We start from the raw sequence: 25,374 nt of genomic DNA, 5'->3' as shown, positions 1-25,374 counted from the left end.
TCTGGAAATTGCAAAGGTATGTTTTTTACAGCTTATTTAGGAAAAAGCTCAAGTGGCCAGTGTAAAGTCTCACTACTCAAAGTGTGGTCCCAGGACCAGTAGCATTAATATCATACCTAGAAGCATGAATCAGGATTTACATTTTAACAAAATCCCCACATGATTTTTAGGCACACCAATTTGAGACTCAATCATCTAGATCAGTGCTGTCCAACCAAAGTGTCTATGATGACGGAAACATTCATCTGTGCCGTTCATTATGGAAGATAACCACTAACCTCATGAGGCTGAGTATGTGAAGTGTGGCTAGCGAGACTAAGGAGGTGAATTTTAATTTAAATGTAAATTCACAGGTGGCTAGTTGCTACGATACTGGACAGGGCTGATATAGACAATACATTTTGGTGTCAGAGGGCATGAATTCATAGATCCGTATCTATGGCTTCAAAAGGAACCCACTAAGGAAAAACTTCACAAAAGTCACTGCCTACAGCACTGTCTTCTCTTAATTAAGACAAAAACCAGGTGTTAAAAAGAATCCATTTATTATGTTTTAAACTAGGTACAGAATTGAAATGATCAGTTTGGCACACCTTTATACAGGTATCACACCTGTGGATGTTGACACTTAAATACTGTACCAGGACCACTGCTGTGCTTGGGTCTGTACTGAGTCATTCAGTAGGCAGATACTAAAAATATACCATAGTGTTCCTTTAAGGAAGACTGTACAAGGTGTGTTGCAAGATGATATTCACCAACTGTGAATTATTTCAACCTAAAAGATACCTTGCAGTCTATAAACTCGTCATAGGCAAACTTGTGGTATTGGCATTTAGAGATGCACACAAAAATGTTACATAAAAATCCAGACATTCTAACGATAAAGAACTGAAACAAAAACCTCACACCTCAACTTTTTTATAACATGAAAAGATAAAATAATTTAAACACACACACAAAAAGGCATTCAATTGGTACAAAAGCCAAAAATCACTGTAATAAAGAGCTACATGGGAATTTTTACAAATTAATTACACAATGGTGTTGTGTAAAAGGTTGCAATCTGTACAGTCTTGCCAATGCTATCTCTACAGTTTATACAGTGTTTTACATCTATGTAACATATTAAACAAGTCAATTAAATATCGAGGCTTATTAGTCTCTCAACGATTCAGCAGGCAAAAAGAAAAAAAAAGAAAGAAAAAGAAGAAAAAAATTACAGAATTTCCATAACTCAGCAGTCTTCCATTCAGGTGAAGTATAACAGTTTTCAAAGGGGGTAAAATAATATTTGTAAAGGATACAGGTAAAAATCAACCAGTCAGGGTTTTTGTTGTTGTTGCTGTTTATTTTCAAAATCACACATTGTATACACACACAACAATCAATCAAAAATTTATTCACCAACCCCCAATTTTCCAGCAAATGACTCTATTCAGCACCAAAAACTCCAGTCTGTAGGAAGTGCATGGACACAGACTTTTAATTCTGTGTCTTGTTGGAGCAATCCATCACATCAGGTCCTTGGTTAGGTTCAAAACTTGCCCTCTTTTCCTTCCCTCTTCAAGGCTCTCCAAACTCAAGGCTCTCTCTCAAGGCTTCAGATTTACAGTCCACAGCCCTACTACAATCTAAACCCAACAGCCATTTGGAAAGAACTGAAAATAATCTGAGATGAATGAAATGACAGGACCTGAATTACAGGCGGGTACAGGTGGGTGGTCTCCATTCCAAGTAAACTGTTTCTTAACGAGTTCCTAGACTGTCTGATCTTGGATGCCATGATCATATTGGGTAATCATTTCTCATCAGAGACTGTGGCTTTGTCAGATGCCTCAAAGAAAAAGTGATCAATATTCTGCAAAAATTTCCAACAAGTTAGGAAATCAAATGGCAGCTGAGAAACTGTGGAATTCAGACTAATGAGACCAAACACAGAAACCACCAAAACGATGAGAGCTCAACAGGGGCACAGTTTAAAAACCTGCAGAGAGCCACCACAGATGGTACCTGAGGATCTGGAATTTTTGATGAAAAGAGCCCGAAGTGAGGACTACTCATCTGTATCAGGGAGGAAAAAAATTTCAATTAGGCAACAGGGCATTCAACTCTAAAAGCACAGAAAATGAAATTTCCTTTATTCTTCCTATACCAGTAGAAAGGTTTCTGAATCCTCCCTCATTAATACAAAATGGGTTATAAGTAATTCAGAATCCAGATGAAATATTCTTACACCTGTGTAGAACCCAAAGCCATCAGGGCAATCCAAAATGCCCAGGAGACACTCAGGAAACAACTGAGAATAAGATTTCTTGTTTTCTTTTACCCAAATACTCCTAGGCTATTAAGTCCAACAGTCACATCGATTCTCTGCTTAACTCCGAATGCAGAGAAACAAGGAAAAATCCACTGGGAACCTATTTCCACTGGCCATAGCAAAGCCATGGCCTACAAAGTCATGTACCAAAAACAAATCTTTAAACAATGACATCTAAGAATGTCAACAAAAAGAAAAAACTTATACCCACTTCTCATCACCAAACCAATGACATAATGAGACCAAACCAATGCCTGAGGGTACCAGACTTTGTTAAAATTCACACCTTTGGTGACTTACCTTTCTATGCATAATAGCATGGTGACACAAGGAGATCAGTGAGAACAAGCAGCTGGTCATCAGTGAATTGCTGTTTATGTTCTTGCCAGTTGTCATGGTGTGTCCTTCGGAAATTGGATAAGGTCTTTTTTACAGTCATCTGTAGAAGAGACAACCCAAATATAATTAATTTAACCTCTCTGAACAGCCATAATTATGTTCAGTTTACCTATAGCTAACCAACAAATCCCTGTAAATCCCAGATCTCACACATTCCGAAGTACTACAACACCAAAAAGGTGATCTCACTTCTCAAAGTTACCAAACTCACTTCTTTAGAATCACTAGCTGCATGTTAGGACAAATCACTTAAATTACATCCATGTTATTAAACCATTTCAGTATAAACTTACATTTACTTATCAAGTAGAAAAGGAACAAAGTCATTGGTCTGATTTGCTTAACTTAGGAACATAGGTGGTCACTAGTAAATTAACAGCACCATTATTTCCTATTTAAAATACCTGGCAGATATAAAATGCTACAAAAACAGAAGCTTGAAAATAAAACTACCCTGACAGTAATAACAACACCTTACTTCCATTAGACTGGGGGGGGACAGAAACTACAGTACTTATCTCACTACCCAAAGCTCCCAAATATACATGGGAGTAAGTTCTCTGCAAGATTTTAATAATTATTGGTGAACAGACTTGGCCTTGACAGAGGCAGTAGCTTTACGGAAGAAGGTTCAAAGTGTTTAGGAAATTATTAGTATAAATGGTTTCTTACAAAATATCATTGGTTTTACATTTGCAAAGAAGCTAACAAGGAAGGATTTTACCTCAATAGGCTGAGGATCATTCAGATGTGCACTGAGATTCATAAGGAGCTGGGGCATCCAGGTGGGAACATCGTAAGGACTAGAGAGAACACACGCACCAAGTCCTAGCACCCCAGCATGGCGTTTGACCAACTCTGCAAACAAAACAGCAAGATATGTGCAAAAATATTTAGTTCTCTATTACACTTGTACAATGAAATAAAATGAGTTTTCAATTATGCCTGCTGTTTTCAATGTGCAAATTCTACATTTAAAAAATGAATCTACATGTATAAAAACTTGATTTTTTTAATTAAATTCAGTTTTATTGAAATATTTCACATACCATACAATCATCCATGGTGTACAATCAACTGTTCACAGTACCATCATATATATATAGTTATGCATTCATCACCACAATCTATTTCTGAACATTTTCCTTACATCAGAAAGAATCAGAATAAGAATAAAAAATAAAAGTAAAAAAGAACACCCAAATCATCCCCCACATCCCACCCTATTTTTCATTTAGTTTTTGTCCCCATTTTTCTACTCATCCATCCATACACTAGATAAAGGGAGTGTGATCGATAAGGTTTTCACAATCACACTGTCACCTCTTGTAATCTACACTGTTATACCATTGTCTTCAGGAGTCTGGACTACTGGGTTGGAGTTTGCTAGTTTCAGGTATTTACTTCTAGCTATTCCAATACATTAAAACCTAAGAGGTGTTATCTATATAGTGCATAAGAATGTCCACCAGAGTGACCTCTTGACTCCATTTGAAATCTCTCAGCCACTGAAACTATTTCGTCTCATTTTGCATCCCCCTTTTGCTCAAGAAGATACTCTCAATCCCACGATGCCGGGTCCAGATTCATCCCCAGGAGTCATATCCTGCGTTGCCAGGGAGATTTATACCCCTGGGAGTCGGGTCCCACATAGGGGGGAGGGCAGTGAGTTCACCTGCCGAGGTGGCTCAGTTAGAGCAAGAGAGAGAGAGAGGCCACATCTGAGCAACAAAGAGGTACTCGGGGAGACTCTCAGGCACAATTATATGCAAGTTTAGCCTCTCCTTTGCAGTAACAAGCTTCATAAGGGCCAAGTACCATGACAGAGGGCTCAGCACATCAAACCACCAGTCCTAATGTTTGTGAAAACATCAGCATTCAGTCCAGGTGAGGAAGTCTAACACTTCCGCACTTTCCCCCAGCTCCTCAGGGAGTCCTGTAAATATATTTTTATTCTCTGCCCAAATTACTTTAGAATGTGTCACTATTTCACTCTAACCATACTAACCTACAGTATTTCACTTTCTATTCAAAGTTCCATGTAATTGTGGTGTTTGAACAAACCGACTGTAGACTTATACTGTTTAGAAAATATAGATCCTGCACCAAATAGACATCTCTTCCCTTGGTCTCACATGGAAGTTAAAGTTTTAAAACACTGTCAGATTTGACCTTGACCCTTTGGCCCGGTTTGCCCTAGTCTTAACCAGACCTGCTTCATTCATATCACTAATAGAAGTCTGGGCTCTTTTTCAGCTTTTTTTTTTTTTTAACAGTTGCTGTATGTTCTTATACTGACATTCATATCTGCCGAGCTCTAGCTCTGAGTTTCAGGTGTCACAGAGATACCCATTGTTCCAGAAATCAATCAGGTTATACACTAAGGGATCAGCATCTCAAACTTTGGAGAGAGCCATTACAATTCAGGAATAGATTTGACTGCTGTAAGAGCTTACAATCTAGGGACCACTACAATAATCGTTCCCCTCTTAGACTGTGTTCTAAGATTCAATTCTGAGTTTACACATTGTAGTTAGTCCATATTAGTGAGGCATTATAGTGTTGCCTTTATTTCTGGCGTTCTTCACTCAAAAACTTGGTTTTGAGGCTAAACTCAAAATAACCCTGCATTTAAGAGTTTGTCCAGATACCCTACAACTGTCCTTCAGTGACAGCATTAACTGTACCTAAGCCAAAAATGTGTCATATGTTTGCTAAAAATAACACAGTAATGGCTTTTCTGATAAATTCACGTATCATTTGCAAAGAAGCAATCCTTAGATCCTAAAACAATTTACAATCAAAATTAGACAGCATTTAAAAAAATTTGACTACCCCACACAATATGCACCAATTCTTTAGGTAATATTCCATTTTGAGGAATGTCTGTATTTCTCAAAACATGAAACTGCATGATGTCTATACTCTAAAGGTCTCTATTCTTTCTTTAGTGGCATAAATACATTAAAGTGCTTTCAAATTTTATTGTTTCTCAATAAAAGCTTGTGTTTCTATGGGTCTGTAAGTGTATTACACATGTATAAATGAAATATGGGGGATAGGGTTGGTTAAAAGTAAGAAAAAGAAAATTTGAAGAAGTCAAAATTGTAAACAATGCCATTGGTATAACAAAAGCAAAAATACTTTGGTATTTATTCAAACCACAGTTCTCAAGAAAGGAACTAGAAGGAATGTACATTAAATAGTATTTTATTTGAATTTGTTATTAGGTAACTATATGACACATAATTAAGACCATAATATAATTGGCACTTCAGAGCCTGATATTTTAGAATTTCCTGCAAATTCATTAAGCTGCCTACTTCCTAATACTCTCTATATACTTTCTATTATTTCTGTGACTATCTGGAGTTAGCAGTGGCAAGATCAGGTACTTCTTTACAATTACTTTTAAATTTCTCCTTAAACCTGACATGGTAATCAGTCTTATTCTCTTTATCTTTTGTCTCTTTATGCTCAATTAGATTGGAAATTCCTGTAAAGTAATGATTCTTTTCTCACCACCTCACCAAATGCCTAGCAAAGTACAGAATGTTCCCCTTTCCAAATAAAAGATGTTTTGTTTACTTAAGAGTTTTTGTCTTTGTACATTTACACATAAGTTATAAATTCTAAAACCATATCTTTCAGACCCACCAAAATAACTAATTCTGAATATCTATTTATAAAGCCATTCGGGGGTCAAAAGGAGGGAATGCTTGATTTAAAGCAAGGACAGCTAATCCCAGTATTTATAGCATGGTCCTGGACACCTACAAGTATTCAATAAATATTTGTTGAGTAAACCTGGTTAATTTCCCAAAAAGAATAAGTATGTTTTTTACCAGAAATGTTACCTGCAGAAGGAATGGTATCTCCTACGAAGCCAGGGTCTCGCTTTCTTTTCTTAGGTAGTTTTGTTTTGCAAAGTTGCTCAAAATGAATCTGCATAGGACCATCCATGGTAAGGAAGTTACACTGTAATAGACCACTTAAGGTGGTAGCAGCCATTTCTCGAACCTGTGGAGATAAATCACTTCTATTAGAGCTGAGATCCTAAACCTGGGGGAGTAACAGAAGGGGTTGGGGTTGTGTAGGATCTGGGATAGGGACATTCCTTGAAATTGTATGCAAAATTGTAATATGCAGTTTCTTGATAAAGATTTCATCAGATTCTCAAAGGGTGTGTGGCCCCAAAAGGGATAAAAGCCACTGCTTAAAAGGGTTAGAGAAGGTAAATTAATATTTTATGAAAACTTAAATTTTCCATAAATTACCTTCCACAGTGATTGACAGTTCTTAAAGCAGGGCTCTAACTGTAAAAGCAGTGCTGGATCCTGACATTAATAGCACTTTTTCATAAATTTTATTCACATCTCTTAAATCTGCTGCTTTTGTTTTTGTTGAAAACAAAAATGCAGCATAATCGAATTTCTAAAATCGGCACATACTGCAGAAATTTATATCCTCTATTTCCTTCAAATTAGAATGGGAACTCAAGTTTTGGGAAGACAAAAAAAGCCATAAAAAAGTGACATCTCCTCATATACAAGGAAAAAAAGTTTCCACAGAAAAGGACTTGAATAATTTGAAAAAATACATTCTTTTTGTCTGTATTCCTTCAAAGGACTTTTTTTTTTTTTTTTTTTTTAATAATTCTGTTTTACTTCCTTAGAGTCACTTGGGTACACAGCATTTTATATGCTACTTTCATTAAACTATTACATGAATTCATTATAAAATGTTTTACTTCTTAAAGCTTGGTTGCATTATTGCCTACAAAGCTTATATACCATGATTTATTTTTATATTCAACTACTATTTAGAATGCTTTCAACTTCTTCATACCATAAATGCTGCTACAAAATATTCTTAATTCATGTAATGTTTTCTGTATTGCAGAGTATTTTCTTAGGAGTGTTCCCATTTAAATTGATGAGTTTCTAATTCATCTGTCTATCTTTTTATGTTACATCTATTAACTTAAAGGTTTAGAAAGTCATCTCTGCTCAAAGTTCATATAAATATTCAAAACACACTTTCTGAGCTAATTTAAAAGAAAAATGGGGATGGTATTTCTTAGTAAGATCTGCTTCTGAAATATTTTGTTCTAGGGATCAGTCTGTATATGTCTATAATTAATTAATTTTATAATTTAAGTTGAAGAAAAAGATTTAGTTATCTTTCCTATCCATAAAACATACTATCTTCCTCCACTTATAAAACTTTTCATTTAAATCCAACAACGGTTTTCTTTCAACATTTTTTATTAAGATTATGAAGTTTTATTCAATATTATCATGAATAGGATTTAGCTAATTATTAATGATACTCAGTATGACATTTTTTAAAAAGCATTATGGGTCTTTTAGACACTGAATTTATTAAACATTCAGAAACAGTTACTGAACTTTTAAAATAAATGTCATGGCTATTTTTTTAGTAACAGCTATGTTTAAGCCTATGACATGCAGGCAAATTTTTAAATAATTTATAAAAGTGTTCTAATAGAAGTTCCAGAAGCAGTAAATTTTAATACAGGCACAGTAAGGTAGGAAATACTGATTTTTGTGATTTTTATCTTTTCATTCCCATTACTTTAGTTAAAAAAAAAAAAGGAAAAATTATTAAAAATAAAATTATAGATAGATGTAAAATTTTAATTGAAGCCTCTCAAGAGTTGTTATCACCAGTCTAGGAGCACCCAAGGGACTAGACTACATTTGATTCCAGAACAAAGAAAGCTAGATTACAAAATGAATAGATTCATTAGGGAGGTGGAGAAATTTCCATTCCCAGTTTCCTATGGATACAAAAGTTATTTGCCAAATTGCAAAGAGAAGCCAGAACAAGCATATGCCCAGTGCTTTTTCTATTTCTAATATAAAACAATGATTAGGGTATCAAAACTTCTCACATAGGGCTACATTAAAATTAAAGTTACTTTTAATAATTTATGCTTTAAAAAAGAATATATCACATTTTTGTATATAAATACTTCAAAGGAGAGCCACTTGGCTTTCTTTAACTTTACTGAATCTTGACTTACTATGACTTATATTTTACCTCTAATTGTTCATCCTCCAAAAGATTTATAACCAGCCACCTGATGTCTTTAACTGCATCTTCATTGTTTAGGAAAATAAAGAGGTTATAAAATACCATTGTTTGGAGGTAGGTCAATACTGTGTATCTAGCATGCCAAGAACTGCTTCTTGCTGTCTGTGAATGAGAAGCAAATAGCAAGGATGAAAACAGTGCTGACAAGAACATGAGATGACAGTTGATAACATTACACACAAACAATATAATATTTTAATTTAACTATCTTTCCACAGGTATAGTTAGGGCAAGCTAGATTTTCCTTCTTAAAAAAAGGTTGCATCAGCTATTTCAGGCAAAGCTGTTCTGAAAGTATTAATGGCTGTGAGCAAAGGTAAAGGAATACATAAATAAAAGATAATTTTAGAAAGGAAAACTTCATAATTAATATCTCTTTATAGTACTTAGGCAAGTTTTGAATAGCATTGTGTCTATGCCTTGTTTTAGGCTGACAAATTTGACTTTCATTATCAACCCACCAGTAAGTATCTCATTAAAACCAGTGTTATCCTCTCTCAGTAATTCCTCCCAAGGTTGCACATTATTTTAATTTACTTTTGGCTATGGCAAATAGGGTCTTGAAAGCAAAGATTGAGAACCACTAAATTCCATGACAAAAATTATATCTTGGGCTTTTAAAAAATATTTTCTGTGGTAATCAAAGTTAAAATCTGACAACCATGAGAACATGTCCATTTTTGTATTATGTAACCTGTATAGGGCTAGGACCTGGATAAAGCTGAGAATACAATTTACTAACAATTCAGTCAGAAAATATACAATCACTATAGGTGATTTGACTATGGACCAAGAAATAGAACTGAATAAAATAGAAAGGGAAATGTTAAAAGGGAATCATCACCCCTCTCCCTCATCAGCACTTTGTTTCCAAGGTGGTTAAAATAATTAGCTCTTTGTGTATACAGAAAATCTTGAGTGGGTTTTCCAAAGTCACAGAAGTTGGTGGCAGACCCACATACAGAACCTAGGTCTGTTCCTTTGGTCAATACATATATCTTCTTTCATACTGAAAGAAAATTCAAAATGCAACAAAAATGAAGTATATTTCAACTGCAATGCAGTTGACTTCGTGAAATTCTTAGAATGGTAAACCAAAATTCTAACCAAAAAAAAAAAAAAGAGTAAATATTTTACAATTATACATTCTTACTTGTTTTAGCACCTTAAGTACCAAAGGCACTTGATGAGGGTAAAGCAACCCCTGAGACATTAGTGATAAACATAACTTTGCATCTCTTTTCAGTTCATCGTAGCTATTGTCATTTTCCACTGGGGCAATCTAGTGCGGGGAGAAAAAAAACACAAAAGCCACAAATTGAAAAATAACTGCCAACAAGTACAAAGGCATCCTATGTGAAAGAAATCATACTTTTAACAACTTCTATGGAAAATTTCAAACATATGCTAAACTACAGACTGAACCCCCATGAACTAATCACCTGTTTACCAATGAGGAACTCATACTGTTTCATTTTTGTCCACTTCTTACTTTCCTTCCCCCAACTACATTATCTGAAGCAAATTCCTTTATTCATAAATATTTTATTATGTATCTCTGATAAGGTTTGTTAAAAACTCATTAATCATATCACACAAAAATTTGTAACAGTTTTAAGCCAATGCTCATTTAGTATTCCAAAAATCCTGGGGCCCTTAAAATTATGCTAAATCTAAGTGTAGAGTTGCCTTATGACCCAGCAATCCTGCTACTTGGAATATACCCAGAAGATCTGAAAGCAAGGACGCGAAGAGACATTTGCACACTGATATTCATAGCATTATTCACAGCTGCCAAAAATGGAAACAACCCAAGCATCCATCAGCAGATGAATGGATAAACAAAATGTGGTATGTATATATGATGGAATATTATTCAGCAGTGAGAAGGAATGAAGCCCTGTAGCATGCAATAATACAGATGAAACTTTAAGGACATCATGGTAAGTAAAGTCAGTCAGACACAAAAGGACAAATATTGTATGATCTCACTGACAGGGAACTAATAATAATATGTAAACTCACAGACATAGAATCTAGAATACAAGTTTCCAGGATATAGAATGAGGCTAAAGAATGCGGAGAGGTTGCTTAATATGTGCAGAGTGTTTAATTAGGTTGAACTTAAACGTCTGGAAATGGACAGAGGTAACCATAGCACATTGTCAGTATAATTAACAATGCTGAATGGTGTGTGTGTGGTGGAAAGGGGAAGTTTAGAGTCATGTATGTCACCAGAAGGAAAGGTGGAGGTCAAAACATGGGAATGTTTAACACAGTGAAGCTTATAATAGACAATGTCCATGATTAACTGTACTAACATAAAGAAGTTTCATTATAAGGAGTTAATAAGAAGAGTGGTATATGGGAAAAAATGTACCTATTACAAACTATGGACTATAGCTAACAATAATACGTTAATACTCTTTCATCAATAGTTAACAAATATACCACACCAATACTATGGGCCAATAATGGGGGTTGGGATAAGGAGTAAGGGAGGATTAGTGTTTTCTTTTTTATTTTTATTTCTTTTCTGGAATAATGAAAATGTTCTAAATTTGATCAGGGGGTTGTATGCACAACTATGTGATGATATTGTGAACCAGTGATTGTATACTTCAGATGGTTTCTATGGTGTGTGAATATATCTTAATAAAACTGTCTTAAAAATTACGCTAAATCTATGCTGCCTATGCTCTAGAAATAGAAGAACAAAGCCTGGATGACAGCACATCTGCTTAGGACATGGTTTACTGAATATTTTAAGCTCACTGTTGACACCTGCTCAGAAAAAAAGATTCCTTGCAAAATATTAGTACTCACTGACAATGCACTCAGTCACCCAAGAGCTCTGAAGGAGATGTACAATGAGATGAAAATTGTTTTCATGCTTGCTAATACAACATCTTTTCTGAGGCCCATGGATCAAGGAGTCATTTCAACCCTCAAGTTTTATTATTTAAGAAATACACTTTGTAAGGCTAGTGATAAACATAACTTTGAATCCCCTTTCAGTTCATCATAGCTATTGTCATTTTCCACTGGGGCAATCTAGTGGGGGGGTGGGGGGAATAAAGCCGCAAATTGAAAAATAACTGCCAACAAGTACAAAGGCATCCTATGTGAAAGAAATCATATTTTTAACAACTTCTATGGAAAATTTCAAACATATGCTAAACTAGAGACTGAAGCCCCATGAACTAATCACCTGTCCACCAATGAGGAACTCATGTTGTGTTTCATTTCTGTCTACCTCTTACTTTCCTTCCCCCAACTACGTTACCTGAAGCAAAATCCTTTATCATAAATATTTTATTATGTATCTCTGATAAGGTCTGTTAAAAAACTCATTAATCACATTAATCTATAGCTGCCATAGACAGTGATTCCTCTCATAGATCTGAGCAAAGCAAATTAAAACCTTCTGAAAAGGATTTTCAGGCCATTAAGAACATTCATGTTTCATGGGGGGAGGTCAAAATGTCAACATTAACAGTTTGGAAGAAGTTGAGTCCAACCCTCATGGATGACTTTAAGGGGTTCAAGAATTCAGTGGAGGAAGTACATGCAGATGAGGTAGAAATAGCAAGAGAACTAGAATTAGAAGTGGTGGCTGAAAATGTAACTGAATTGCTGCAATTTCATGATAAAACTTGAACAGATGGTGATCTGCTTCCTATGGGTGAGTGAAGTGATTTCTTGAGATGGAATCTACTCCTGGTGAAGATGCTGTGAAACATTGCTGAAATGACAACAAAGAATTTATAATATTATATAAACTTAGTTGATAAAGTGGCGGCAGGGTTTGAGAGGATTAACTCCAATTTTGAAAGAAGTTCTAATGTGGGTAAAATGCTATCAAACAGCTTCACAAGTTACAGAACATCTTTCATGAAAGGAAGGGTTGATTGATGCGGTAAACGTTGTCTTTGTTAGGAAACTGCCACAGCCAGCCCAACCTTCAGCAACTAACACCCTGATCAATCAGTAGCATCAACAACAAGACAAGACTCTCCACCAGCAAAAAGATTAGGACTCACTGAAGGCTCAGATGATGGTTAGCATTTTTTAGCAATAAAGCTATTGTACACTTAATAGACTACAGTACAGTATAAACATAACTTTTATATGCATTGGGAAATCAAAAAATTCATGTGACTAGCTTTACTGTGGTGGCGTGGAACTGAATCTGCAATATCTCTGCATGTATGCTGAGGTATAATTCGTACAGGAAAAGGCAGATTCTTTCCTGATATTTAAAATCTTCGGAAGGATTTCCCTCCTATTATCCTAAAGTAAACAAGTTTTGTTTTTTTTTTAAGTATGGTTATGAACCAAGGAATTTCAACAAATCCATCATAGGTACTTTTCTTAATGGTGCTGACATTTCTTACAGAACCTTCTTAAATTGTCTCCTGGGTCATTTAACACAACCCTAGGAGTCTCTGCCAGTCCTTGGTTTCTGGTTTGATTGTTTACTAGTGTTTACTGTTCCAATCCTGAAACCATCTATTTCTCCAAGGGAACCTGGTTCTTCTAGTGGGGGATGATGTTTAAACACCATAATTTTGGAATCAAGAATCTGCATTGCTACTGGGTTGGTTAGTGGTTCTGGTTTTTTTTGGTGGGCAGAGCTAGAGAATAAAGTAATATTCTAAAGAGAAATTATCATGAACTCATACTGGATAGTTTCAAATTAAATTTAGGATTACTAAGATTTTATTTAACTGCTTGGGTTTTTATGTTGTACCTCTCGTCTCTCTTGCAAAAAATCTTGGTTCCTATTAACTCCTATTATTTATTTGCTCTTTGTTATACGATACACATGGTAACATCAGACCAATATTTTTCTGAGGATATATCCTACAAGGCATGTAAAAGTTTCTGTGTTTTTGAAAGTCAGTACTCAAGATATTTATCCCATCAACCACATATACACAGTGAGGTACATTTGTTTCTTTGCTTTCGCTTTTTAGGGCTTTCTTTTCACTTAATTTTGGTTTATTATTTGTAAAGTATTTATCTTGTTCCAAAGACAAATCTATTAAAAATAAGTTATACTCAGATAATCTACTTTCTACCCCATCCTCACCACTTAAATAAGTATCCTCTAAAATATTTTAAATGCATTCCTTTTCTGTTTCTTTATTTAAATATATTTGTTCCATGACCACAATATCCAACATTATTCCATAAATGGTTAGCATACACATTTTTATTCACTTTCTTTTTTCACTTAACAATTTTTCCTGGAGATCACTCCAAGGAATTGGAGTGAACCAAACTATAGGATATCTGAACTATGGGATGTACCATAGTTTATTTAACCAGACCCGCACCAGATTCAGTGAACAGTTTTAATTATAGCCAGTATTTTGCTTTTGAAATAGTGCTACAATGAACAGCTTTGAACACAGTCACTTCAATTTTTTGCTGATTTATCTTTGGATAGAAGTAGACTGCTATCAAAAAGTAAATTACCTATGTATTTGTATTACCTATATAATATTGCTAGTCACTGTCAAATGCCCCTCCTCATTGCTTATCATGAGAGTATGTTGACGAACATTTGGATTTTGCCAGTAGGACAGGTAAAAAATTTGCACCTCAATATAGCTTTTATTTCTAAAAAGAAATTATTTTTCTCCAAAATACCAAGAATTATATCAAGTTAGGTAGAATATTCAAAGCTCAGTATTGCCCAATTTCTTTGCATTCTCATAATAAACGGGCACTTAACCACACATTTACTGATCCAAGATGAGTATTTTAGTTGATTATATTATGTGGAAATCATTTAACTAACCATGCCTCAAAACTCTGTGATAATTTACTCAGGGTTTGATGATTTAATATTAAAGATGAAGGCCAAATTAGTGGTTTTGCTTTAAGACTTGAAATATGAAAAATGTTTTAATGGTTACCTATAGTGTAAATATGTGCATTTCCTATCCATTATTCATTCCTCCTTCTGCTGGTTATGAGATTTTCATTTCCTTTTGGAGAATTATCCTTCTCTTCTTGCATTCAGGTGAGACTGTCAATAAAAGGATCACAGACCTGAGCCAAAGAGGAGCAAGAAACCCAAGCCCGGGCCAATGAGATCTTTTCTTCTGGGCATCTGAATCACAAAGAGAGATGCCAGGAGACAGCACTGTGTCTGTTAGTTTCTGTTACCTATATCCCCAGAGATGCTATGGTTCCTACTACTCAGTTTATCAGCTTCTACTTTCATTTTAGGAACTACTTAGATACTTCTAATCTCCTACTTCAGCTTTTGTTTTGTTTTATTCTAACCTTTGGTTTTCCTTCTGGAGATATATATGACCCTAAATTTCTCCTATCAACCACATTCACACACCATTCAGTACTGTTAACTGTACATGCTACTATCACCTCTATCCATTTCAACTCATTTAAATTCAACCTAGTTAAAAATTCTGCACATCTTAAGCAAGAGTTCCCCACTCTCTAGCCTCATTCTATCTCCTGGTAACCTACATTCTAGATTTTATGAGTTTACTACTTTAGCTTTTATAACCAGTTGGTTCCTGGTGCTTGCCTTCAAAGAACCTTAGCTGGCACACTGATATAAACAAAGGAGATCTTAATGTTTCTTTTGCCTTGTTTTCAAGCAAATTTATTCTTTTTATTGTATCATAGTTAAGATTTAACTGACATTAAACTGTTAACTAGCAGAAAATGCCGTGCTTAGTTAGCAAAGAAAATACCTTACCAGGTCTTTCTTTCCTTTAATTATTGAGAAAAATAAGTTTTCTGAAGACTCACCATCAACGGCAAGTAATCTGACACCAATGTATCATAATATCTGCAAATTTTTCTGTAAGTTTGTCATATGCAAAACTATAACTCTACAGTAGTGAGTTTTGAAGAGCATTTTGTGAAGTATGAAATATAAGTATGAAACACTGAGCTCTTGATTGTTCTAAATTCAAATTCAGTTGAAGACTAGTAACAACAATAATATATCCCCCAAGTTCCATATAAGGAAACAGTCTTAAAAGATAAGCAGCTTGTGCAAGATCACTAGGAAAATACCTGTCACAGCCAGGATTTTTACCCAGGATTCCATTTATGTCAAAGCCAGGGCTCTGTAAACTGGTCTTGGTTGGAAATCCTCTTCTCTTAATCTTGAGCAATATGAAGTCTCTTATTATATTTGTCTTTACTATATACTTGAAGGGTTTTAAAAACATATATATTATACAATTGTGGTAAAATGTACAAGTATGTTTTTACATGAGGGAGAACAAATGAATGTCAACCTTGCAAGGTGTTAAAAATGGGGTGGTATTGGGGAAAAAAAACAATTAATGCAAACTAGAGACTATAGTTGGCGGAAACACTGTATTACGCTTCCTTTAATGTAGCAGGGGCAATGTACCACAGCTGGATGCCTGTGAGAGAGGGATATAAGGGAGGGTGTAGGACTCTTGGCACTGGTGATGTTGTCTGACTCTTTCATTATACTTCAGTTTAATTCTGTCTTTCCTTTTGTTGCTTTTTAGCTGTCATTTTTTTTTTTCTTTTGTCTCTCTACCTGCTTTGACTCTTCCTCCTTCTTTGTGGAAAAAATGGAAATGTCCTTATATAGATAGTGGTGATGATGGTGAATACATAAATACGTGATTATGCAGGGAACCATCAATGGCTTACTTAGGATGCAATGTATGATGTGTGAACAAAACCGTCTTAAAAAAAAAATGGACATTATATTGAGTGAAATTAAGTCAGACACAAAAGGGCAATTATTGTATGGTCTCACTGATACGAACTAATTACAATATGTAAATTCATAGGCATGAAATATAGATTTACCAGGATATAAAACGAGGCTAAAGAGTGGGGAGCAGTTGCTTATTATGAGCAGAATGTTTAACTAGATTGAATTTAAGTGTTTGGAAATGGACAGAGGTGATGTTAGCACATTATTGTGAGAATAACTAACAGTGCTGAATGATGCACGAATGTGGTGGAAAGGAGAATCTTAGAGTCATGTATGTCACTAGAAGGAAAGTTGGAGGTTAAAAGATGGGAATGTATAAAACAGTGAATCTTGCGGTGGACAATGTCCGTGATTAACTGTACAAATATTAGAAATCCCTTTCATGAACTAGAACAAATGTATGACACTCTAACTAGAAGTTAATAATGGAGGGGTATATAGGGAAAAAATACACCTACTGCAAACTATGTACGACAGTTAGTCGTATTTTAACATTCTTTCATCAACAGTAACAAAGGTACTATAGCAATATTATGAGTCAATAATGGTGGGGGGGTTAGGGGTACGGGAGGAATTGAGTTTTCATTTTTATTCTTATTTCTTTTCTGGAGTTATGAAAATGTTCTAAAAATTGAAAAAAAATTAATTGTGGTGATGAATGCACAACTATATAATGGTACCATGAACAACTGACTATACACTTGGGATGACTGCATGGTATGTGAACAATCTCAATAAAATTGAACTAAAAAAAAACATATATATATATATATATATATACACATACATTAAATACAAATATATACCTGACTGCATGGTATGTGAACAATCTCAATAAAATTGAACTAAAAAAAAACATATATATATATATATATATATATATATATACACATTAAATACAAATATATACCTGAAGGTTTTTTTTGACAGGATCGGAAAAATAACACTCTTAACAAAACAGACATGTACAGCTGAGCAATGTTGGCTGAATTTGAACCAGCAATTTCACTTCTGATATTTTATCCTACAAAAATACTTGCAAAGTACAAAATATATGTACAAAATGTTCATTATAAAATGAATAACAAAAACATTTTTATAGTGTTTACTATATGCCTGACACTGCTCTAAGCATTTTGCAAAAGAAGGCACTCCTTAACTCTCTCAGTTTAGGAATCCAATAGATCAGTGCAATATCCCTTTCAATCTGAATGCTTGTTATTTGCTAATGTAAACTCAGGAAATGGAAAATTCAGATGATGTGGTATTCCTTGTTATCTAAACTCAGCAACACATAGATTTGGATAGTGAGGGACATGTAATATTAATTCATTTAGTCCTCACAATATCCTTAGGAGGTGGGTAGTATTATTACCCCCATTGTATAGATGAGAAAAAGTTCAGAGGGGTTGAATTACTTTCCCATGGTTTCAAAGCTCCTCCGTCATGCAGCTGGAGTCTGAATACAGGGAGCCTGTCTACCTAATTGAATAACTGTATCAAACTAAAATATCTACTACTATAGACCAAATTAGATTAAAAAAAAAATTATAACCGCCACATAATAAAATAATTCCGATATCTATTCACATGAAAAGGTAACCACTATTTTAAGTCCAAAAAAAAGGAAGCTACAAAACAGTGGCCATAATCCTATTTTAAAAACTTATGGGAAAAATAACATCTGGAGAAATATAAATAAAACCAAGAAAGTGACTGTCACTGGGATGTGGAAAACACAATTGGGGCAAAGCTTATCCATTCTAGGTTTTGAAAAACGTTTTATTGTAGTAACATACATATAACTCAAACTCTCCCATTTTAACCACTTTCAAATGTACAATTCAGTGGTATTAATTATAATCACAATGTTGTGCTACCATTACCAATATCTATTACCCCAACTTTTTTATCACCTCAAACAGAAACTCTTCATCCATTAATTAGTAACTCCCTCCATCCCTATCTGGTAACCTGTAATCTACTGAGTCTCTATGAAATTTGCTTATCCTAGTTTTTTCATGTAAACAACATCATTCAATATTTGTCTTTTTGTGCCTGGCTTATTTCAGTCAACATGATGTCTTCAAGGTCCATTCTTGTTATTGCATATTATCTGAACTTCATTCCTTTTGGCTGAATAATATTCCATTGTATGGATATGCCAATTTTATTTATCCATTCATCTGTTGACAGACACTTGTGACTATTGCTGCTAAAATACTGGTGTAAACATATATACTCTAGATTTTTAATAAGCACATACTGTTTCTATAACATAACAATAATTCAAGAAAGAAAAAGGCATAGGGAAAAAAAACCATGGTAGATAGTGGTTAATAAAATTTTTCCCTTTCACTTTCCAAATTTTCTCATAATAGACATTTCTTTCTTTTATAACAGCAGAAATATAAAGTTTATATAGTTCTTGAAATTTTCCACAATTTTCCAAAAATTTTAAGTAATGTTTTGATAGTAACTCATGACAGTTCTTTCAAAGTACTTAAACTAACTTATATTAAAATAAGAATTGGGAAGGGCTATCAGATAAGCCACCATTCACCGGTCTCTCCTCTGAAATACATTTTGATACTATGATCAGATATGTAACTTGATTTCTAAACCTCAAACAGTTGACAATAACCTGGTCCTCCTAAATGGTTCATTCTGTGGAGCACATTCTAACTGAATCATCCCCATTTTTGTTGTGTCCTCCTCAGCACCACAACCTCTGAACGTAAGTTCAATCCTTGGACCTCTTTTCTTCACCATCTACATTCACCCCCCTTGGTGGTTTCATCCAGTCTCGTGGCTTTAAATACTATCTATATGCTAATGCTTCCCAAGTTTATATTGCCAGGCTGAACTACTCCCCTGAATTCTAAATATGTACTTGTTATCTTTATTTAGATTCTTAGAGGCATCTCATATACACCCAAATTAGAATTTCTGATCTCTCCAACTATTCCTGTGCTACTCCCACAGTTTAACGAACAGCAACTTTCTTTTCAACTCCTCTCCTTTTCTTCATACTCCACACATCTGCTCTGTTGCAAAAACAACTTTGTATATCTGTGTTGTGATGCTCTAGTCCCTCAGAACCATTCACCATAGAGGCCTGATTCTCGACCCCAATATCAGTATATCCAGGTGAGATGTGAGGCATGTCACTAAGTAACTTACACAGAACTGCTTTCTAATGATTTAAGTTTGTCTTAAATTTCAAATGGATTCAAATCATCATTTTTCAACAACCTCACTCTCATCTACTTACTTTCTGATGTGTTTTTTGAGTGAAAGAATTGGAACTTACAACTGTCCTGACAACCACTGCACTTTACCCATTTGCAAATAATTGAGACCATCCACTGTGTATGTAGCAATGGAAAAAAATTTTAGCACCACTGCCCTAAAGACAAACCCTATCTATACCAAAGATCTATAGCTATTGTCCACCTTTACACTCTAAAAGGTACCTGGGTATGTGGTTCTATTTAACAGTTTTGTAAGTATTTTAGTAGTGAATCCTTTGAAAATTACCAGTAATCTTTTTCAAAGTCTAGCAAATCATACTGTGGCAAAAAAATTTTTTAGCATACCATTTGCTAAGCAACAGTAATAATGGCCCTCCTTCCATTATAATAATTGTACTGACCAGTAATCAGTAAGTAGTGCTAATGTTTGTGCTAAGACTTTCATATGTACAATGAGTCTAGATTGTTTTCCTAACCCCACCCAACAGTATCATGACTGCAAACTATGACTGGAAACCAGTGGGTCAATCTGTGACCTTAGTTTTATCAGCTTCATCCTCTGACTAAATAAATAAGCACTTAAAACCCACCTCACATTATGCCTCTCATTAAATAAAATTTAAATGTCATTATATGATAACAAAGACAAATTTCTTCTTGCAGATATTTGTTAGAACCAATTAAAGGCCACTTAACATTGTAAAAGAAACACAATATACTGGACATTTCAATCTTCAGATTTATTATACATTGGGCAAAAAGTCAGAAATAGCTATATTCAAAAATTTCATGGTGGCTTTTCTGGTGGTTATCAGTATTTTTTCTCAACTGTTATTACTTAGAAATTGACTATCAATAAAATTTTCATGTATCTGTCAAGATCTTACTCTCACTTATCTAATATTAAAAAAAAAATTATTTTGACCACTCTCACCTACTGATTCTCGTGTATCTATTCTACTCAGAGATCCAATTAAAATTCAGGCAGCCTTCAAACCTATCAGCCAAACAATAAATATAAATGTCTTATGAAGGTCAGAAGAACCTGAATTCTTAATTTCAGTAATATCCTTACCTTAAAAAATAAAGGTAAAAGCTGGAGTTGTTCTGTGACTGCTGTAGAGAAGGATCTTCCTGCACTCGCCATCAGCCATTTCAAAACTATTTGGAAACAAACACACAGAATCAGTCACTGCTGTTCAGTTAGAGACCACAAAGCAGAATCATATTTTAATGCTAATGTATTAATGTAATGTAATAACAGCCAGTTTGCTATGAAAGAGATCATTTGTATTACTTTGTAAATTAAACACTGATTGACCAGCAAAATGACAGAAGCCATCAAAAAGTGTGTCTACTTATCTAAGGTACTAAAGTGACTCTCCAAGTATGAATTAGCAAATTTTTATGTTCATGAAATACCTACAATGAATACAAATTAAAACTAGTCATCAGAGGGGCAAGATGTCGGCATAGAGAGGAGTGGAATTTAGTTAGTCCCCTGGATCAACTAATAAACAACCAGGAACAACTGGTCAATAATTTGGAATAACTGTTGGGGAGACAACCATGACTGTCCACACGTCGTACACCAACCTGGATTGGGAGAAATGCCTGAGACGGCAGCATAAAATCCGTAAGTAAAAGCTATGGACCCGTGCAGAGAGCTCCTCCCCCATGGCAGTCTGAGCTGCAAAATCTCGCTGTGGTAAAAACTAGCAGCACTCTCTGAGCGAGTGAATATAGCTCAGCCGACCTCCAACTGGGATTTTAATTAACAAATGTGGACTGCCGAATACAAGCTACAAACTCCCAACAGCAGGCAGAGGCTTTTAATGATGACAGACCTTAAAAAAACCAGAAGACTCATCTAACCTGGGAGGGTAAGCCCAGAAGACCAGGTGTTACCTCTGGCTGACGAGTGAATCGGGGGGGGCTGTGTACTGGCTCCAAAAGGGGGCTTTCTGTCCCTTTTCCTCTCTCTCAACCTGAGGGGCTCAGAAAAGAGAGAGCTACAGCCATTTTCAGTTCCCAGCCCTCTGAACCAGACAGGGGTGGAGATAACAGAGTCAGAGAGACAACAATTCAAAAGCAGATGAAAACTCCCAAGGGGAGTAAGAATAAGGAGGTGGGGCCCAGCTTTCCCTTCAGAACCAGACCCCAGAGCCTGGGGGAAAACAGCCAAAACAGAAACTGAAGTGGCCCATCTCCTTACACCAGTCCTGAGCGACAGACTAACAGGTGCCACCTGCTGGGCAAGTTAGGAAAAGCACAGCAACTGTAAACTTCACAGGAAAGTCTGTCATTCCTCTAAGATAAACCCGGAATATAGCCCCATTCTGAGACCTGAACCTGTTCTGTTCTGGGAAAATCCATCTGGGGTAACCAAGGAAACCAGATGCCTAGACAACAGAAAATTACAATCTATACTAGGAGAAACGAAGATACAGCTAAGCCAAAGGAACAAACTTACACCTCAATCAAGATACACTTGAGATACAGTTTCACTTTAATAAAACAATCTAATAAAGATTTTCAAAGAAATATGCTAAATGAAATAAAAAAACAAATCAACAAGTTCAGGGAAGATATAACAAAAGGAATTAAAGCTATAAAGAAAACACTGGGCAAACATAAGGTAGAAATTGAAAGTTTGAAAAAACAACTGGCAGAATCTATGGAAATGAAAGGTACAACACAAGAGACGAAAGACACAACAGCAGATCACAAGAGGCAGAAGAAAACACCCAGGAACTGCAGAAAAGAAACCTGAAATCCTACACACAAAAGAACAGATAGAGAAAAGAATGAAAAAATACGAGCAACGTCTCAGGGAACTAAAGGAAACATGAAATGCACAAATGCATGTGTCATGGGTGTCCCAGAGGGAGAAGAGAAGGGAAAATGGGCAGAAGCAATCATCAATGAAAATTTCCCATCTCTTATGAAAGACATAAAACTACAGATCCAAGAAGCACAGAGTACCCCAAACAGAACAGATGTGAATAGGCCTACACCAAAACACCTATTAATCAGATTATCAAATGTCAAAGACAAAGAGAGAATCCTGAAAGCAGTAAGAGAAAAGAGATCCATCACATACAAAGGAAGCTTGATATGACTATGTGCAGATTTCTCAGTAGAAACCATGGAGACAAAAAAAAGTGGTGTGATATATTTAAGATACTGAAAGAAAAAAAAACACCAACCAAGAATCCTATACCTGGCAAAACTGTCCTTCAAATATGAGGGAGAGTTTAAAATATTCTCTGACAAACAGACAATGAGAGAGTTTGTGAACAAGATACCTGCTCCACAGGAAATACTAAAGGGAGCACTACAGACAGACAGGGAAAGCCAAGAGTGAGAGGTTTGGAACACAATTTGGGTGATGGTAGCACAACAATGTAAGTACACTGAACAAAGATTACTGTGAGTATGGTTGAAAGAAGAAGGTTAGGAGCATGTGGGACACCAGAAGGAAAGAAGAAAGATAAAGACTGGGAATTTGTAACTCAATGAAACCTAGAATGCTCAACAATTGTGATAAAATGTACAAATATGTTTTTGCATGAGGGAGAACAAATGAATGTCAACCTTGCAAGGTGTTGAAAATAGGGTGGTAACGGGGAAAAAATACAATCAATGCAAACTAGAGACTACAGTTAACAGAAACTTTGTATTATGCTTCCTTTAATGTAGCAAAGGCAATATATCAAAGCTAAATGCCTATAAGAGAGGGACATAAGGGAGGGATCTGGGACTCTTGGCATTGATGACGTTGTCTGACTCTTATTCTACTTTAGTTTATAATTCTATCTATCCTTTTATTGCTTTTTAGCTGTCTTTCTTTGTTTCTTTCTTTGTTTCTTTCTCTTTTGTCTACCTTCTTTGACTCTTTCTCCTTCTTTGTGGAAGAAGTAGAAATGTCTTTATATAGATAGTGGTGATGGGGGTGAATATATAAATATGTAACTATACAGAGAACCTTTGAGTGTTTACTTAGGATGGGAAGTATGGTAGGTGAACAAAACCATCTTAAAAAAAAAAAAGGTGATGATGAAACCTTGAGGGCACTACATTGAGTAGAACAGACGCTTAAGGACAAATATTGCATGGAATCACTGACAGGAACTAATTATAATATGTAAACAAATAGACATGAAATATAACTTAACAGGATATAGAATGCGGCTAAAGAATCGGGAGCAGTTGCTTATCATGAGCAGAATGTTCAACCAGGTTGAACCTAAGTGTTTGGAAGTGGACAGAGGTGACGGTAGCACTTTATTGTGAGAATAACTAATGGTGCTGAATGGTGTGTGAATGTGGTGGAAAAGCAAAGCTTAGAGTCACGTATGCCACCAGAAGGAAAGTTGGAGGTTAAAAGATGGGAATGTATAAAACTGTGAATCTCGTGGTGGACAATGTCCGTGACTGACTGTACAAATATTAGAATTCTCTTTCATGAACCAGAACAAATGTATGACACTATAGCTAGAAGCTAATAATAGAGGGGTATATAGGGAAAAAATAAACCTACTTCAACTATGTACTACAGTTAATGGTATTTTAACATTCTTTCATCAACAGTAACACATGTACTACACCAATACTATGAGCCAATAATGGAGGGAGGGTGGTTAGAGGTAGGGGAGGAATTAAGTTTTTTTTTTTGTCTTTCTTTACTGGAGTTATGAAAATGTTCTAAAAATTGAAAAAAAAATTAATTGTGGTGATGGATGCACAGCTGTATGGTGGTACCGTGGGCAATTGATTGTGTACTTTGTATCTTCAGATAATTGTACGGTATGTGAACAACCTCAATAAAATTAAATTTAAAAAAATTTTTTAAAAAGTTTATCAAGCGTTCCTCTTACTTTGTCCCCTTCTTCACCACTATTTTCAAAGGTTCATGTACCACCAAATCTGAGCATATGAGAGTCTGTATAGCACAAACTAGCTGTTACCTTGATTTTCTCCAATTATTTCCTAATGTCAATCTCATGAGTATGCTAAATTAGATGCTGTTCATTTACTTAATTTCCAGATTACAAATTATATTTGTTTTGAAACTGCTGTGAAAAAAAACACAAAAAACAAAAAAACTAGTCTTCAATACTGAAAGCTGATAACTTATAATTAGTCTTTGAAAAAAAATTTTTTAGACACTAAATACAACTGGACAATCAAAATAAAGTCATTTTCAAGTGAGCCTACCAATTTTTGCCACTTACTAGTTTTTAAGAGTTTAATGCCCTGAGTTCGTTCATCTTCTTCACCAATTCCATTCTCTTCCATAACATGGTTCTGAATTTCTTCATCCACATCCATGAGGGGTTTCAGTTTCTCTAGGATTCGAGCAGTAAACTCTGGGACACGAGGGGATGTTGTTGGCGCAGTATATGGCAAAGAAACATCTATCATGAATATGTAGGTCAGCACACTGTAAAATACAAAGTAGTGAGAAGAGATCCTAAATAATAAATAAATTTAAGTTTAAAAGTAATGCCCCAACCAAAGACAATTCC

The 25,374-nt window shown here is 35.1% G+C and overlaps 1 protein-coding gene across 4 annotated transcripts in view; it reads right to left on the bottom strand.

Annotated features, from left to right (window-relative positions):
- Window positions 1-526: 526 nt before the first annotated feature.
- Window positions 527-25,374, bottom strand: part of PSME4 (proteasome activator subunit 4) — a 123,266-nt gene continuing 98,418 nt past the window's right edge. The window contains exons 40-47 of one of the 4 annotated variants that reach the window (XM_037806422.1): window positions 25,081-25,289; window positions 20,919-21,004; window positions 9,993-10,121; window positions 8,786-8,941; window positions 6,565-6,739; window positions 3,444-3,577; window positions 2,621-2,759; window positions 527-2,064 (exon numbers count right to left, since the gene is read on the bottom strand). In XM_037806422.1, coding sequence (XP_037662350.1) covers window positions 2,625-2,759; window positions 3,444-3,577; window positions 6,565-6,739; window positions 8,786-8,941; window positions 9,993-10,121; window positions 20,919-21,004; window positions 25,081-25,289 — 1,024 coding nt within the window. In that variant the 3' untranslated portion in view covers window positions 527-2,064; window positions 2,621-2,624. Of the gene's footprint in view, window positions 2,065-2,620; window positions 2,760-3,443; window positions 3,578-6,564; window positions 6,740-8,785; window positions 8,942-9,992; window positions 10,122-11,782; window positions 11,894-14,766; window positions 14,880-20,918; window positions 21,005-25,080; window positions 25,290-25,374 lie in introns of those variants that run through there. The other 3 variants (XM_037806423.1, XR_005212299.1, XM_037806424.1) reach the window with 3 other exon arrangements.

The sequence above is a fragment of the Choloepus didactylus genome, chromosome 17 (genome assembly GCF_015220235.1).
Source record: "Choloepus didactylus isolate mChoDid1 chromosome 17, mChoDid1.pri, whole genome shotgun sequence".
NCBI classification, from domain to species: domain Eukaryota; kingdom Metazoa; phylum Chordata; class Mammalia; order Pilosa; family Megalonychidae; genus Choloepus; species Choloepus didactylus.
Note: the sequence above shows the minus strand (reverse complement) of the source record. Positions and strands in the feature narration are given on the sequence as shown.